The 19,232-nt window shown below is 36.2% G+C and overlaps 1 protein-coding gene across 2 annotated transcripts; it reads right to left on the bottom strand.

Annotated features, from left to right (window-relative positions):
* Window positions 1-331: 331 nt before the first annotated feature.
* Window positions 332-19,232, bottom strand: SOX30 (SRY-box transcription factor 30; the record flags this gene model as incomplete). Of its 2 annotated transcripts, XM_080674454.1 has the most annotated exons (5): window positions 332-713; window positions 11,932-12,424; window positions 14,689-14,868; window positions 16,389-16,628; window positions 18,239-19,232. In XM_080674454.1, the coding sequence occupies 5 exons, from the start codon at window positions 19,230-19,232 to the stop codon at window positions 332-334; spliced, it is 2,289 nt and encodes a 762-aa protein (XP_080530580.1). The 2 variants fall into 2 exon arrangements, with proteins under 2 accessions (XP_080530580.1, XP_080530581.1); XM_080674455.1 differs by lacking the exon at window positions 11,932-12,424 and having other exon boundaries at window positions 595-713.

Here is a 19,232-nt window from a genome sequence, read left to right as displayed (position 1 = left end):
ACACTTGTCATGTCATACTCCTTTTTCCCTCACATATAATTGTGAAGATTTAGTATTTTGCACATTCCAAGATAAAATGATGAAAATATATGTTGATGCAAATTTCTTCCATAAAAATAACTATTTTGTATCTTAAATATTCCTATGATGAAACATCAGGACTCCAGTTTCACTAATAAAAACGTTATGAAGGATAAATTGCATTTGGTTTGACTCCTCAAATCATGGCTGAAAACTCTCAACAAAGCATTGTAGGCTTTTTTTTCTCACACCAACTGACCCAGAATATATTTTAAGAAATGTTTATTTTCTGTGCATATTTGTTTTAAAATTATAAATTCCTGAGCACTTTTTCTTCTTTCTCTTCATCACTATCAGTGACATTGACTTGCTGGATGCTAGAGGGAGTTGATGTAGGAGCTGTTAAGACATTCTCCAAGACTCCGATGTCCAGCTGAGGCATGGGATTTAGGAATTCTTCCCCACTGTGGCTATGACTATTATAATAAGAGGTCCCATCCATGCTCTCACAACTCCGAGAATCTTCACTGTGTGTGCGTTCCTCTGGGTAGTCTCTGAAAGGATAGTCTCTATTTAAAGCTGAAAACATAGCCTCATGTTTTTGGTACCTGTCTTCATAATAACCAAGGCATTCTGGCATTGAACTTGGAAAATTTCCATAGCCAAAGGGAGGCCGACTATAGGGACACGTGCTGCAGCAGAAAGACAAAAAAGGAATTAGATCATGCCTTGCCTACATGTTGTCTCGCATACAGACTAATTGATCAAGTTTAACTGCATCCTCTGGAAGGTTCCCAAGATAACTTTCTGCTACCAGGTCATGTATTCATTTGCTCTTTTACTACTGCTTAGCCCTAACAGAAAACAAATGGCAAAGTAATAAGCAGGTGACTCACTAGACCAGGGGTCGGCAAACTGCGGCTCGTGAGCCACATGCGGCTCTTTGGCCCCTTGAGTGTGGCTCTTCCACAAAATACCACGGCCTGGGAGAGTCTATTTTGAAGAAGTGGCGTTAGAAGAAGTTAAGTTTAAAAAATTTGGCTCACAAAAGAAATTTCAATCGTTGTACTATTGATATTTGGCTCTGTTGACTAATGAGTTTGCCGACCACTGCCCTAGACTATTATCTATCATCAGCCTTCGGCTTCTTTTTGACAGCCTTTGGTTTGACTCCTCAGATTGCGGGGGGGGGGGGGGGACATCTGTAATATTTTCAACAATAAAGATACATTTTAAAAAATATTAATAAGAACAATTATTGCATTGCTTACTGTCAGTGTTATTAATATTTTTTAAAATGTATCTTTATTGTTGAAAATATTACAGATGTCCCCCCCCCCAATTGATCCTCTCCTCCCTGTTCCACCCCCTCCCCAGGCCTTCTCCACACTATTGTCTGTCCGTGGGCTATGCATATCTTACTTAATAAAAGAGAAACATGCAAATTAACCATCACTCCGCTACGCCCACAGCCAATCAGAGTGAGTATGCAAATTAACACAACAAAGATGGAGGTTAATTTGCATATGCAGGCGCAGAGCGGTGTGAAGCCTGCTATGAGGGGAAGGGGGGCAGTGGAGGGAGCTACTGGAATGGTGTTCCAGACAGAAGCGAGGACGTGCCGGCTCCCGGGCAGCTGGGAGTGAAGCCAGGGGCCTATTCTTGCACGAATATCATGTAATGGGCCTCTAGTATGCATATAAGTTCTTTGGTTGATCACGTCCTGCCCTGCTCCCTTCCCTCTGAAATACATTAGTCTGTTGCAAGCTTCAATGTCTTATGAATATTTGAAACAAAGCTCAGTGGTTGAGCATCAAACTATGAACCAGAAGGTCACGATTTGATTCCCGGTCAGGGCACATGCCCTGGTTGAGGGCTCAATCCCTGGTGTGGGGCATGCAGGAGGCAGCAGATCAATGATTGTCTCTCATCATTGATGTTTCTGTCTCTCTCTCCCTCTCTCCTCCTCTCTGAAATCAATACAAATATATATTTTTTAAAAAGAACAGTTAATACCAGAAAGATTTAGAACTGGTATTAAATTGTGGTTTTAAAGATCTTTTCCAAAAAAATTTTTTGGTGGGCAGGAATGTGAAGTATTGAAAAAAATTATTTTGATGATTTTTTAAAAGGCAAAAACAATGATAATTTTTTAAAGGCAAATCTAAAAATTCTACTATTCAAATCCATTTGTCAAAAAAAATACTTTTTTTTTTTTAAGTATCTTTTCTCCCTTTCAAAGGCACAGAACAGGAATCCAGGAATTGCAGGAAGAGGTATATAGAAAAGTCCAACCAAGACTTCCCTGGGCTCATGGACTCCACCTAGTGACAGATAATATAAACATAATGATCTTCTCAGAAAAACCTATAATAAGGTGGGTGTTTTATTTCATGCTCCCACATTAAAAAAAAAAAAGTCAACTTTGTTTCCTTCCCTTTAAAATCATAAGTATGATGAACATACTAGACTATCATCTCAAACTCTTGGAAAATATGGTTATATTCAGTGGTTTGGTATCTCACCCTCCAAATCTCCAAGTGCCAGGGACCTTGTTAAATATCACAAATATGAGGCCAAGTTTCTAAAATGCTTCAGGTTTCCGTTCCTACTGCCACATCCTCATTCGGGCATTTTTAATTCAATGCATATGTCCTGAACAATTGTGCTTCCAGCTACTATGACTTAGCTCCTGTGCCCATTCCACCTTCAGGTCCCTCCGTCCATGATACTTCAGGGGGTGCTCAAAGCTATCTCCTCCACCAAGCATTCACATCAGCTAGAAACAATTCAACCACTACTTTTTTTCTGGACTAAATATAGGCAAGATACTATGTAAGGCTTGATGGAGAATTTGTTTAAAATAGGCCTAAAATCTAGCTGTATACTAGGCATATGCTGAAGTCTAAAATGCAAACATCACATGGCTATATTGGTATGTTTAAAAAAAAGTTAGTGTTATATTCAGAGAATAAAAAATATTAAGACAAGGGTAATCCTAGAAGGTTATATAGATGAAAATGATTAACTAGAAGCATCATGGTATAGTGAGAAAAGCATCAAATAAAACTATCAGAATAATAATATTAGTAAGCATCTAATAAGCATTTATTGTTTTCTAGACAGTGGCTAAGGAGTATATATGTTATCTTAAATATTCTTTGGAACCACTCTATGATACGGATACTATAATATCTCCACTTTACAGATAAGGGAATGGAGTCTTAAAGAGATTAAGCAACTTTCTCAAACTCACATAATTAAGTAAGCATTAAAATAGAGTCAGGCAACCTGACACCAGAACTTGTTATCCTAACTACCACAGCACACTACCTGGGCACTAGTTCTAGCTGTGCCGCTTACACACCGGTCATCTTAAATCTTAAGTTATCTGGGCCGTAGGGCCTCCTTATATAAAATAGAAATAATATTACCTGTTTTGCCAATTTAAAAGGTCTGTCATAAGGAGCTTGAGAGTAACTCAATGTATATTGAGTACTTTGGAAACCAGAAACACTTTCAATGTATAATTAGCCTTAAAAGAAGTTGCATTTAATAATGTATTGCTAAATATACACATACATGTACATTTTGCTTTTATTTTCAAAAAGAAAGAACGTAAAGATAAAATAAAATCTAATTAAAATGGTTAGCTATAGGAGGAGAGAAGAGGAAAGGAAATAAGAAGGGAAGCCATACTTCTTAAAATGTACCTTTTATTATGGGGTTTAAAGGGCAAAAAAAACCTGATGATTTTTTTAAAAAAAGCAAATCTGAAAATTCTGATTTTGAAACCATATAAATATTTTATATAATTTTAAACAAATTTAGTTTTTAAAAAATAGTCCCTAAAAATTGAAAGCAAATATACCCAAGTTTATATCAAGTTGTAGGTGCCTTAAATATACAGAGAAAAGATATTTCAAGATAATTTAAATCTGATATTTTCATTGTACCTTCCTGGTAAAATACAACCATAAAGAAAAAGAAACACAAATAAATCTTAAACTGCATTCAGTAATTTTATTATGATATCACTGCTTTGAAACTATTGATATTGTTTTGAAATATACTCTCTTCGTGTATATATGTGTATGTATATCAGAAAAAAACATGTTTGGTAGGATGCAAATAAGCAAATAAGTAATGATTTCATTATCATTAGGAACCAAGATTTTTAGGAGGGGAAGATATTAGGCACATAAAATCAAAGAACTTCATGTGAAACTCTACAATATTATATTTATTCTGGAAATATCAATATAAACTCAAATTTTCTCACAAAAATACATATTTTTACTGAAAAGACCTAAATACCCTGTTAATTCAGTAGCAATAAGCATGCCTATTGCCCAAATTGATATTCCTAAATATCACTTTCAGTAAAAGAAACTTGGAACTTTGGGTAAAACGGTTGATTCCAGGTCTGGTATAAATAAGGTACAAGGTAAATCTGGAACATACTGTGCCAGAGAGCAAAAAAGTTATCAAACCAAAGATCAAGGACACAGGAACAAAGCCAACTAGACAAAAAAATGGGAAAATTTGAGCATCAAAAGATATAAATAATGACTGCAAAGTATTAAAAAGTATAACATATAGAAAATATTCATAATGATATTCCCAAAACAAAACAAGATTCATTGATATGTGGAAAGAATCAAGAGCTGGTCCTGTCCTTCCAAATTTCAAAGTAATCAAATAGATGATGAGGAAAAGCTTTTCTTCATAAAAGAATTCCAGCTAATGAATGAATATCAAATCAGAAAATCATCATTTTGCAATCTCATGTGTCTAAGGTAACAATCATCTTAGCTACTAAAATAATTACAGTTATTTCTCAACCTTAAGTGACCATTAGAATTACATAAGGAAACTTTGAAAGAACACTGCTGCCCAGGCTCTTAACCCCCAAAGATTCTGATTTATTTGGTCTGAGACCTTCAAGTGATACTACTGTACAGAAGAGAATATTTGAAACACTGCTTTAGGTGGGGAAATTTATGATCAGGTTGACAATACCTGAACCTACAGATCATTCTAACATCACGAATAAAAACTTTATGTACCTCTTGATGTGATACAATATGAAGTACAAAGCACCACCTATGAGGTATCATTGCAAAAAAAAAAAAAAAAAAAAGAAAAAAGAAAAAAACTGAACCCGAATCTAATCCAGTTACAAGATATAACTATCATTTTATAGGAAAAGTGGGTGATAGGGAAACATGTTAAACAATACCCAAGGATGTAATAAGCCAAATTCAGGATGTGGGTAATTTCTTATTTCTTCAATAAATACATGGTATTTAAAAAAAAAAAAAAAAGGTAAGTACTATTGTAGCATAAAAGAGGCTTAAGAGACATAATTACATCCAATGTGTATTCCTTACTTGGATCTTGCTTTAGACAAACCAATTGTGAAAAGACAGTTCTGAGACAATGGAGGAAAATTAAACAATAAGGAATTATTAATTTTTTAGGTATGAAAATAGAAGGCCATTTTTTTTAAATCCTTAACTAGTAAATATACATACTGATATATTTACAGGTGAAATTATATGATGTCTATAATTCACTTTAAAATACTTAAGACACTTTCCCCAAAAGGTAGGGGGAAATATATAAATGAAGGAGCTAAAATGTTGATAATTGTTGAAGTTGGGTACATGGAGATTATTCCATCTGTTTTGCATATGAAAATTTCTATAACAAAATGGTAAATATGGCAAAAATAAAATATTTTTCATGGTTTCTCTGACTTGGTAATATGCATGTAAAGTTCCTCTATGTCTTTTCATGGCTTGACAGTTCATTTCTTTTCAGTGCTGAAGAATATTCCACTGTTTAGATGCACCACAGTTTATCCACTCATCTTATGAATAAAGCTGCTATAAACATTCACATGCAGGTTTTTATGTAGACATGTTTCCAATTCATTTGGATAAATACTAAGAAGTATGATTGCTGATCATATGGTAAGAGTATTTTTAGTTTTGTAAAAAACTGCCAAACTGTCTTCCAAAGTGGTTGTACATTCCCACCAGCAATGAATTAAGAGTTTCTTTTGCTCCACATCCTCACCAGCATTGTGTTGTCAGTGTTTTGGATTTTGGTAATTCTGATATGTGTGTTAAATTTGCAGTTCCCTAATGATACATGATGATGTGGAGCACCTTTTCATATGCTTAAGTTGCCATCTGTATATCTTCTTGATGAGGTGTCCATTCAGGTATTTTGTACATTTTAAATAAGATTGTTCATTTTCTTAAGAGTTCCTTGCATATTTTGGATAACAGTCCATGATCAGTTATATCTTTCACAAATATTTTCTCCCTGTCTATGGCTTTGATACCACATTGTTTGGTACTGTAGCTTTGTAGTAAGTTTGAAATCAGTACTCCAATTTTATTCTCCTTTTTCAGGATTGTAGGTCACTTAAAATTCCATATGATTTAGGATCAACTTTTCCATTTCTGCAAAAAAGCCATTGGGGTTTTAAGAGAGATTGTACTGATTCTGTAAGTCACTTTGGGAAGTATTGCCACCTTAACAATATTAAGTCTTACAATGCATGAACACAGACATCTTTTCATTTATTTAAGTGTTCTTTAATTTCTTTCAGCAATGTTTTATATTTTTCAGTTTACAAGTCTTATACCTCCTTGGTTAGATTTATTTCTAAGTATTCTTTTTGATGCTATTGTAAATGAAATTGTTAATATCCTTTTTGGATTTTGCTCATTGCTCATTTCTAGTTTATAGAAATACAAGTGGGCATCCTTATCTTGTTCCCAATCATAGTCCTCCATCATTGAACATGAATTTAAGTGTGGGCTTTTGATATTTTCCCTTTATTATGTTGAGGAAGTTCCCTTATATTCCTAGTTTGCTGAATAAGTTTGAAATTAGGAACTGATTTTTGTCATAAAAAGGTGTTGGATTTTATCAAATGTCTTTTCTGCATCAATTAAAATTATCAGGTGGTTTTGTTCCTTCGCTCTATTAATGAAGTCTGTTGTAATAAGTTATTTTCAAATGTTAAACCACATAGACATTCCTGGGGTAAATCCCACTTGTTCCTGGTTTTCAATCCTTTTACTATGCTGCTAGATTCAAGGTGCTAGTATTTTTTAGTATATTTTACATCTATATTCATAAGATACATTTGTCTGTAATTTTCTTTCTTGTGAGATCTTTGGCTTTGGTAACAGAGTAATGTTGGCCTTAGAAGTGTTCCCTCTTACACTTTCTATAAGAGTTTGATAGCAATGATGTTAATTCCTCTTTAAATGTTTGAAGCAATCTAGTCCAGGGCTTTTCTTTGTTGGGAGGTTTTTGATTTCTGATTCAATATCTTGATACAGGTCTGATCAGATTTTCTGTTTCTTCTTAAGTCAGTTTTGGTAATTCATGTATTTGTCCATTTCATCTTCGTTGCCTAACTAGTTGATGTACAATTACTCACTGTATTATTCTATAATCATTTTTATACCTCTAAGGTCAGAAGTAATGTAACCAATTTCATATCTGATTTCCATAATTTATGTCTTCTTTCTTTTTAAAAATTTTTATTTATTGATTAGAGAGAGAGGAAGGGAGAAAGAGAGAAAGGAGGGAGGGAGGGGAGAGGAGAAAGAGAGAAAAATATCAATTTATTGTTCTACTTATTTACTAGTATGCATTCATTGGTTGACCCCTGTATGTGCCCTGACCTGAGATCAAACCCCCAACACCTTGGCATATAGGAGTGACACCCTAACCAACTGAGCTACTTGGTCAGGACAATATCTTTTCTTTCTTTTTTATCTTAGTCTAGCTAAAGGTTTTGTCAATTTTGTTGATCTTTTCAAAAGATCAACTTTTGTTGACTTTTCTCTATTTCATGAAATTCTCTATTGTTTTTCTATCCTTTATTTCATTTATCTCAAATCATTATTTCCTTCCTTCTGCTAGCTTTGGGTTTTCTTTGCTCTTCTTTTTTTCACTTCCTTAAGGTATAAAGTTAGTTTGTTGATTTAAGATCTTTCTTTTTTAAAAAATATGTTTTTATTGATTTTAGAGAGAGAGGAAGGGAGACAAAGAGAGAGACAGAAACATCAATGATGAAAGAGAATCATTGATTGGCTGCCTCCTGCACGCCCCGCACCGGGGATTGAGCCCACAACCCAGGCATGTGCCCTGACTGGGAATCCAAGCGTGGCCTCCTGGTTCATAGGTTGAAGCTCAACCACTGAACCACACCGGTTGGGCGAGATCTTTCTTTTTAAATATAGGCCATTGAAGTTATAATCTTCTCTATCAGCACTGCTTTCACTATAAAATAAAATCCCTTACGTTTTTGTATGTTGTATTTTCATTTTCATTCTTCTCAAAGTATTTTTAAATTTCCTTCACGATGGCTTATTTGACCATTGGTTGTTTAAGAGTGTGTTGTTTAATTTCCATATACTTGTAAATTTTCCAGTTTTCTTTCTGTTATTGATTACTAGTTTTATTCCATCATAACTGGAGAAGAAACTATGTATGATTTCAATCTTTTAAAGTTTTTGAGACTTATCATGTGATCTAACATATGGTCTATCCTACAGAATATGTCATGTGCACTTGAGAAAAATATATATTTTGTTGTTAGATGAAGTATTTTATATGTATGTATTTAGATATACTTGGTTCAAAGTATTGTACAGTCTTCTAGTTCATTACTGATCTTCATGCCATTTTTGGATGTATAGTTTTCTATCCATTATTTAAAGTTAAGTATTCACAGATAACATTGAAAAGCTGAAATAAGACAAAGATACCCACTCTTGCCACTTTTTTTCAACATAGTATTAGAAGTCAGAGCAAGAGCAATTAGGCAAGAAAAAACCATAAAACTGTCTCTATTAGTAGATGACATTATATATAGAAACCCCTAAAGATTCCACCAAAAAAACTGTTGGAACTAATCAATTAATTCAATAAATTTGCAGGATACAGAATCAATAAACAAAAACCAGTTGTGTTTCTATACACAAATAACAAAATCTCAATAAAATTAAGAAAATAATCCCATCTATAAATGCATCAAAAAGGATAAAATACCTAAGAATAAATTTAACCAAAGAGGTAAAAGACTAAAACACTGAAAATTATGAGACACTAATGAAAGAGATTGAAGAAAACACAAATAAATGGGAAAATATTCCATGTTCATAGATTGGAGTAAATAATAGTTAAAATTTCCACACTATCCAAAGCAATCTACAGATTCAATGCAATGACTATCAAACTTCCAATGGCATTTTTTTTAGAGATATAGAGCAAACAATTCTAAAATTTGTATGAAATCACAAAAGACCCCAAATAGCCAAAGCAATCTTGACAAAGAACAACAAATCTGGAGGCATTATACTCCCTTGTTTAAAATTATATTACAAAGCTACATAATCAAAACAGTATGCTATTATCATTAAATAGATACATAGGTCAATGGAATAAAATAGAGAGCCCAGATATAAGCGCACATGTATATGATCAGTTAACTTATGACAAAGGAGCCAAGAATATATGGGGGAAAATAATGTCTTCAATAAATGGAAAACTAGATTGCCACATGCAAAAGAATGAAACTGGACCCCTCTATTATATCACAACACAAAAATCAACTCAAAATGGATTAAAGACTTAAACATCTTATATAATAAAAGCCTAATATGCTAAGTGTCTGGTTGTCCGATCATCCGTTCAACCAATCAAAGCGTAATATGCTAATGATATGCTAAAGGTGCTCAACTGCTTGCTATGACGTGCACTGACCACCAGGGGACAGACACTCCGGCCGGTAGGTTAGCTTGCTGCTGGGGTCTGGCCAATCAGGACTGAGCAAGACGGGCCAGACATGCCCTGGAGTCCTCCCACGGTCCCTCTCCAGCTGGCCAACTTCCCACGTCGCTCCCCTGCCCTGATCATGCACCAGTGGGGTCCCTCAGCCTGGCCTGTGCCCTCTCACAATCGAGGACCCCTTGGGGGATGTCAGAGAGCCGGTTTCAGCCCAATCCTGCAGGCCAGGCCAAGGGACCCCACTGGTGCACGAATTCGTGCACTGGGCTTCTAGTAAGAACATAAAACTCTAAGAAGAAAACAAAGGCAGTAAGTTCCTTCACATTGGCCTTGGCAATGATATTTTGAATTTTACACCAAAAGCAAAAATAAGCACATGTCCCTACATCAAACTAAAAAACTTCCACACAGCAAAGGAAATTATAAGTTCAGGTAGGTATTAAATTGTTAATATTTAAGTTTCATATTTCTAGATAGTTACAGTAGAAGGTATTCCATGTTAGCTAAGTCTAACATATTTGTTTGGAGCCTTTAAGTTCCCTCCTCCATAAGATTTATGCAAAACATTGTATATATCTGTAGATGTGCATTATTATGGGAAATGGTCCACAACTTCAATCAAATTCTTAAATAGACTTATAACCCAAACAAAGGTAAAGTATAATTGCTTTTAACCTTGATATGTTGTTTTGAAATTTTACAGTTAAGATTCTATATATTCTCATAAACCTGGGAATTCTTTGGACTTACCTTCCCATACATGTATATGTATATGTATATATGTATGTGAATACGGTATATATGCATAAATATATATGATTATATTTTCTATATATTTTAAATTAACAAGTTCCCATTTGTCTTTTACATCCTTTTTATATACATAATTTCAATAAACTTTTAAATACACTTATTTACTCAATGGCCAACAAGAAAATATCCTAGATATCTCTTTGTAAAACTATAAATACTGCAAGGAGGAGAAAGAAGAGGTGAAAGGGTGAGGGGATAAAAAAAGAACTAAACTGAGAAATTAATGTAGTACAGGAAGAGATTGTTTCAATAAGCACAGTATAAAGATGGTTAAGGTTTGTTAAGATTTGAAGGGAGAAAGATGTTAGCTCTCAGAGCTAGGGATCAGTACTTCTAAGTCCTTGTGTTTTATAAAATAACTCCTTGATTATAGTGGCTAACCTCTTTGATTTTTATTTTAGATATACAGGGCAAAATGGACTTCTGGAAAATATTTATATTTGATATATATTCATATAATTGATATGTATGTCAAATGTCATTTCAATTATGGTATTGAAATGATTGAATAATTCCACACATGAATGGATTAGAGTAGAGGAGAATATTCTTTATAGAAGATTCTGTTATCAGTTGAGAGCAGAGACAATAAGAAAATTGAGGGGGACTCAAAATTAAATTTGTTACTTAGCCAGGCTGGATTTTACTGAAATATGCTATCTAAACAAGCATAAGTAAGATTATCCATTTCCTTGGGGAAATTATCATCAGATACATACAGGTAGAAGTTAGAAAAGCCAACAATGTTATAATTTTACAAGGCTGGTCTTCTCTTTTGGAAAACTATATGCAGTTTAATGTTTATAGCTGACCTACTGCTTTGACATTCTTAAATGAAATACACCAGACCTACCGACTCAGAATCTGTATTTTAACAAGATCACATGTTATTCATATACATATAACATTTGAGAAACACAGGTCTATACAGTAAGGGGGGGTGACTAAATAATCTTAAGGTCCACTATAACTATTTTCTCATGAAAAATCAGATCTGGCAACACTGGCACCCATATTTCATGTGGCAACAGTTGGCTAGAGCTGAAGCAATTGCCCCATTAGATGGGGCATGTACTCTCTTTGGCTCCCCCAGTCCTTATTTAGCCCCCTTCATGTATTTATGTTAACTGCTTGGCCCCTATTCAGCCTCTAATCTAAATTAGATTCCAATCAGAATTGAGAAAGTCCCTTTTTCAGTAAAAAAGAGATGCCTTCAGAGGTGAAAATTCATTAGATGTATTTATAGGTGAAAAGAAATAAAAGTTCATTTACCTTGATGGGAAGTAGTGAGGTCCAGGCAGGAAGTAAGGATGATGAAAAGAGAATCGAGGTGGTGTCCCAAATAGTGTGGCTGGATGGCCAAGGGCAGGGGTCTGGTAGACATGTGAGTGTGGAAGAGGAGGAGCCTGAGGGATTGGAGCACCTCTGGGACAAGTGGAAACGCTTGGATACTCCTTGGGAGGTTGGATGGGCGAGGTTGCAAATCTGGCATGGGCAGTACTTGCACTAGTTGGAATCCTATTGGTGCTCTCCGGAGAGACAGGTGTTGGTCTCTTTACAGAGTGACTGGCTCCAGAATGCAGCTGATGAGTGTCCGTTTGGGAGGGCCCAGCAAAGCGCTGGGGTGAGAGTGCTGGGCGGAGGGGCAGATTTGGAGCCTGGACGGCCACCTGGGCAGTACTAGAGACGGCAGGCTGGAAAAGTGTGATGGGGCTTAGACGCTGGACTGCAGGTGTGGGCAACTGGATGGCAGGTGGGGCTTCACCTTCAGAAATAAAAAGAGCATAGGTCAAGCATTAATTGAGTCACTCCATGTTTTTCATGTTTCAGTTGAATTTAATAAACTCTTCAACCAGAAGTCTTAGTAACCACCTTACCTAACAGCATCACCAATATCAATCCCCTCTATTTATTTCCTTCATAGCATTTTGAACAAACTGAAGTCACCCTTGTTTACTTATTTTATATTGTTTGGTTTCTCTTTCTCACCTAGATTCTAAGTGCCATGAGAAGAGAGACCTTTCGTTTTGTTCACTGCTGTTATCTCCAGGGCTCTAAATTCTTCTTGACATTGAATAGATGCTCAACTATTTTTTTAATGAATAAAATTATTGAGTTATGAAATACAAGACAATAACATGGAATGTTGGTATGTATATATAAATATTTCTAAAATATGTAATATGAAACCACTGACAGAGGTTACTTTTAAGGAGCAGATATCTGGGAGGAGAGGCAGGGCAGTGAAGCAGAAGAAAAAGCCAGATTTTCATTTTATATTTGTCAATACTGTTTGAATTTTCTATTATCTAAATATATTAATTTATTTTTAATATTAATAGAGGTTTCAGTGTAGTGGCATGCATAATTTTTATTTTACTTTGTATACTTCTGTATATTATACTGAATTATGAATGGCATTTAATTTTTTAATTGAAAAAGCTAAAGAAGCAATTAGTAAAATTTTTTCACTTTATTGCATTCAATGTGAATACGGTGGGAAATTCCCAAGTGAGAACAGGATTTGCCACGGGTTAATTTGTGGTAGATATGAAAGGAATCTTATTGCAGCAGGGCATGACAGATATGGCAGGATTTTTAAATACAGGTAAAACAACTGTATTTGATCTTCCCTGGTAATTGTCTTTCCTCAGAATTGCTTAAAATACAGTCCGCCCTTGGTATCCGATGAAGATTGGTTTCAGGACCCCCTCGAATACCAAAATCTGAGGATGCTCAGTTGGCCCTTTGTATCCATTGATCAAAAATAGTATTTACTATTGGTTGAATCGTGGATGTAAAGCCGGCTGATACAGAGAGCCTACTGGATTTATTGGGGAAAATATCTATGCATAAGTGGATACATGCAATTCAAACCCGTGTTATTTAAAGGTCAACTGTATATTGTATAAAACTGTCAGCTGCCTCAAATAAGAAATTTGATATATTTGTCCCTGGGCAAATATACAGCATTTAATGGTGAGTAAAAGCAGATGGAAGGGAAAGGTTTTAGAAAAAGGAATTAAGAGAAGAAACAGATTGTGAAAATAGAAACCATAAATAACATAACAGACAAAACAACGTAAGTTAACAAAAGCATAATTAAGCCTACATAGAAATACAGGCTTAAAGAGATCCTGCCAATAGGGGAGGGTAAAAGTGCCTGACTGGGCTGGGAAAGAACAAGGACATAAAATCAGCGCTTTCTGCATCTTTCTTTTCAGCCTAGACATACTGAATATGACTTTGTTGCTATTAATTGCTAAAACTGTTATAGAAAAAAGGTGAAAATGCATAAAATTCTAATAAGTCAACTTTCAAGATATCTAAATCTCTCAGCACATAGAGGTGGCTTTATTACCAGAGGATCTGAGCAGGTAGCTTTAGATAGTGGATGTATAAAGCTCTGCCTAATATGTGGTTAAAATATGTTCTGGAAGAACAAACCAATGATGGATAGCTCTATAACAAGTTTTGCTACTAGATTCTTAATTTGGGGTTCTTAAATGCAACAGACAAAAATGTTGCAAAAACTCATAAAAGAGGAGAAATTTAGGGAAAGACAATATAACGAGACAAATATTTGGTAGAAAATAGATTACTTCCATTGCTTTTCTAGAGCAGCAAGAGAACAGTCTTAATGATCAGTCATCATTACTAAATTCCAGGACAGGGTGTCTCATACCCCATTAGTAAGGCATTCTTTCATGCTGATAGTAAAAAGACACTCCTATTTCCTACTGAGTGACCTCAGACATTTCCTGCATTCCCTGCCTATTCTATGGGCTCATCCTGATTTGCTTAAAAGGTCTGAGGCTTTACACATGGTATCCTTGCCACTCTGGCAAACCAAGTTCGTTGACATCTACTGAAAATTTTCCTCCTCTGATTTAATGTTTTTACTTTCTCCATTTCCCCCTTAATACTGTTTTTCTAAATTCTTAAGCTAACAGAAGCAAAATTTCAACTTGAGGTAAAATTTTCACACAGCTCTTTAAAGATTCATAATCTACAATAAAACCAACTCACCAACTGGATGAATGATGGTGTTTTGTAGGCTGGGAATTACCACAGAGTAGGTAGGAGAGCGGTAAGGATAAATTGTTGTAGGATTTGGAGAGGTGATATTCTGTGTGGTGCCAGAAAATACATTGGAAACACTTAGAGGGAAGCGTTTTCGCTTCCCTGGCCGAGGCTGATAAACCCAACCTATAGAAGAAAATAAACTATTTTTAATTTGAACATATGGACCCTGTGTAGCCTTTAAATAGTTCTTTACACATAGGCTGGGGCAAATGTAGACCTACAGTTGTAAGTATGCAAAAGTTTATTCTTGTATTAGTATTTGTTAATTATTGTATTATTTTCCATACTAACAACTGAAAACCTGGACACTGATTTCTGCATTGTTAGCTATGTTTTTAAAAAATAAGTTATTGTCTAAAGTATCTTTTCCAGCTCTATAATACTATTTCTATGCATTTTAGCATATATATCCATATAGCTTCTAAGTAGTGGCCAACATTGTGATAATTCAAAGAAATTAAAGTCAAATGTCTTATATCTAAACCCATGGAATCTTAGTAAAATCAGCATTAAAGGCATTAAGTCTGAATCCCAAGGCTTTTCCGCTACCTATAAAACAATGCCCCAGTAAGACAGTATCTGTCTCCTCCTGTTTCCTTACTTTCTCTAAGATACAATTGCCTGTATCTTACACTGAAATGGTCATAATGAGCAACCACTATTTTTATGCCTAGTTTAGGAAGAGTCACTCACCTAGACTTGGCAGTCTCCAAGTCCACAAATAACCAAATTTCCTTCCAAAGTCTGAAGAGTGGCATTATGGCAGTTATAGCTACAGTATAACCAGGAGAGTTACTGGTTCCCTATAATTGCTGTCTCTGACTTCCCACCCCTAGAACCTCTTTGCTCATACTTTAGAAAAAAAATAATTCTTTTTTACCATGCACAATTATGCTGGCTGCTATCCCAAGCTTAATCTTTTTTAAAATATATATATATTTTGTATTGATTTCAGAGAGGAAGGGAGAGGGAGAGAGAGAAATATCAATGATGAGAATCATTGATTGGCTGTCTCCTGCATGCCCCACACTAGGGATTGAGCCCACAACCCAGGCATGTGCCCCGACTAGGAATTGAACCATGACCTTCCTGGTTCATAGGTCGATGTTCAACCACTGAGCCATGCTGGCAGGGCCCAGGCTTAATCTTAATGTCCCCACTGCTGGGGAAGAAATCAGAATTCATTTCAAATTAAATCATGATAAGGATAAATCTATAATGATATAATATTAAAATAGAGCAAGGTGCGAATCCCTGCATTCTCATTGCCTTTAAGTGTGCATGTTTTTTTTTCTATTGCTATAATTTTAAAACTTTGTTTTCTAGTATGTTTACAAATCTATAGCCTAGAATCCTGGAGCTTTTATCTTCATAAGTTTATATCTATATATTTAATCAAAAACACAATCAAACTGTATGTCCCCTGGTTTGCATTAGTTAGCAAATAAGACTAGATAGCCCCCTAATTGGTTCTGTTTAAAGAAACTTATGCCCAGTATCAATTCAATCATTAGTATATTAGTCAGTTTGTTATTGTACATATCAGATTAGAAAAAAGATTACACATTTTGTCTTTCAATCTCATGCTAACCAAATCTTTACCTAAATAAATTGATTTAAAAGAAATTTATTCATTGAATTACCAGGAAATTCCTCTCTGTGCTTTTCTTTAATCTTTTGTGCTTCATCATAATAAGGTTTCTTTTGTTCTTCACTAAGTTTGTTCCACTCTAACCCAAGCTGGACACTGATTTCTGCATTGTTAGCTGCTGGGTTAGCTTTGGCTAGTGCTGGCCGGTGGATCCTTGCCCAAACCATAAATGCATTCATGGGTCGCTTCACATGGCCATTTCTGTCCTTACTGAAGGGAGTATCTGGTATTCCTACATGACAAAAATTAAGAGACTAAATTAATGTGTTTCACACACACACACTCACACACAATTTTAAAGTGAAATGCACCTCCATTTTTATTTTTTAACTATCTGGAGAAAATATACACTTGACTATAGCCAAAGAACTGCCAGTGTTCCAGAACTCCTCATCACCCCTGAACTCAGCATTCTAAACTGCAGTTTAGAATGACTCTTCTTTTTCTCAAAATAAAAATATTGTTTAAGATATTGTGGAATAATGTTGAAGACAATAAACTGCTGGATTATTACTTCTTTGAGCTTTATCAATACCTCTATCAATCATTACCATTTACTTCCCATTAAAAACTATTCTATTAATGGGGGACAAGAACTATGACTTAATTCATGAGTATAATCCTAGCACTAGGTAGCTGTTCCCAAAATGTTTCAAGGAACTCATTTACATGCTGTTGTAGTGTCCATTCAACCAAATATTTATAATATTATAATATTATATTAGTTATATCTCATTATGAAGGTGAAACTCCTACCAATATGGGTCAACAACACTAGTCCCATGTCCTGGGAGAAAAATAAGAAAAGTGACTTTTTAAGAATCACAGATCCAGTTGATATTACAATAAAGTAAGTTGACTAAATTCATATCTCTTACATAATTCATCAAAAACAACTGACTATAAACCTCTTATATTGTTTCTCTTTAGGGTTACTTAATGTATGAACAATTTTTTAATGCACAAAGGATGAAATAAGTATTATAAAGAAAGCTTTCCCTTTCCTTTAGAAAACAAAAATAACATTTAAAAACTAAGTTAAAAATAAGAGGGTCAAGTGAGGAGAAAGAATCAGTAAAGAAAGTAACAAAAACAATAAATATGAAAGTTAATGAAAACATGAAGATTAATATAACATGACATTCATTGGCAGTGTTTTGTCTGAAACCTTAAAATAAGAAATTGTCTAACTATATATTTGGAAATAATGGATAGAATAAAACATCTACTTGTAGTTGTTACCACTACAAGTCACTTCTTTGAAAACATTTTTTAGCTTATTCTACAGTATTTTCATTTTCCAAATTTCTCTAAATCCTTAGCTTTTATAATTCTACAATGTTACATTTAATCATGTACTGTTTTCTTCCAGAACAATGTCTACTGTTCCTTTTTAAAGAAGAAAAATCACCTCTAAATTATTTTATTTTAATAATAACCATTTTTTCATTAAACACATTTTTTTCTTTGGTTTCTTGATACATGTAAAATATTGATCTACTATAATATTTTAAAATATTATCTGTAGCATATAAACCGAGGACTTTGTATTATCTAGCAAAAATATTTCTATTTTTGTGTATAAACATTAGTCACATCTAAATCTCAACTTCATTGGGCCTTAGTAGATTTTTTAAAAAAATGTTTGGTAATCTTGAACATGTTAGTGTATTTCACTGGTATATGTACAAGTCAATCAGAAGTGATACCTGTGCACTTTGCCCTGAAAAGAATCAGTTCCATGATTTTATTTTTCTAGTTTAGGCTTCTGAACTGCTGATATGTCAGCTATGGGGCAACATAGACGAAATCTGAAAACCAGATTCCCCTGCCGTCTAATACCTGCATCGGAGGGAAGCACGGTGAGCGGGACATCTTTGGTTTCAATTTTTACAGAAGGCTCCAGTAAGGATTGCATTTTAATAGGCACTGGTGTCAAGGGGACCTTGGTCAATCGTATCAGCTCTGAAGGTGGAGGTCCCTGAAATTGGATCTGGGCCCCAGGGGAGACCGTGTGGAGAGTCAGAGGGATCCTGAGGTCTTGCTGGTGCGGCCCAAAGGCGCTGGACGGCTGGGCCAGGATGACCTCCTTGCTGCCATGGACCAGCCCATTAGACGCGGGCTCCCTGTCGAGTCTGCAGTCCTCGTGGGGTCTCTCGGGCTCCTCCGTTTTGATGATTCTTTCTCTGATGGCCGTCATCAGGCTTTTGCCTTCCCCGCCTTTCTCCGCGGCCCTCATGACCTCCTCCGCCTCCAACTTGCTCTTCTTCTGGTCCCCTCGGCGATTGTCCAGGGCCGACCCAGGGCCTTCCACCTTGGCCGTCCTGGAGGCCCTCGGGCTCGCCTCGACAGCCCTCCGAGGCCCCACGGAGGGATCCAAGCCGGGCCCCAGCTCCTGCTTCTCCGCCTTGACCTGCAGCACCCGGGGCGGCACCGGGTGCAACTCGGGCCTGCAGGGTGCGCCCTCGGATGTGGGCGGCGGCGGCAGCAGCAGCAGCTCAGGCCTCAACTGCAGCAGCCGCGCCTGCGCGGGCGAGGCGGCGGCGTCTTCGTCCCTGGCCGGAGGTAGTGGTGGCCCTGGCGGCAGCAGCAGCACCTGCTCCGGCTTCACCTGGAGCAGCCGCCGTACGGAGGGCTGTACGCCCGACGCCGGTACTTCCCCGCACGGCGAGGCCACAGTCGCGATGGCGGCCGCGCACGGGGCTGGGGGCGACTGAGGGCGAAAGGGGGTGCCCTCGACTGGCAGCTGGGGCGGAGCGGGGCGCAGTGGACGCGGCGGGGTCGCCCGCGGCAGTTGGCGTGGCTGAGGCGACGGCTCGGGCCTAGCTCTCTCCAT

This window comes from Plecotus auritus (assembly GCF_963455305.1).
Source record: "Plecotus auritus genome assembly, chromosome: 6".
NCBI classification, from domain to species: domain Eukaryota; kingdom Metazoa; phylum Chordata; class Mammalia; order Chiroptera; family Vespertilionidae; genus Plecotus; species Plecotus auritus.
Note: the sequence above shows the minus strand (reverse complement) of the source record. Positions and strands in the feature narration are given on the sequence as shown.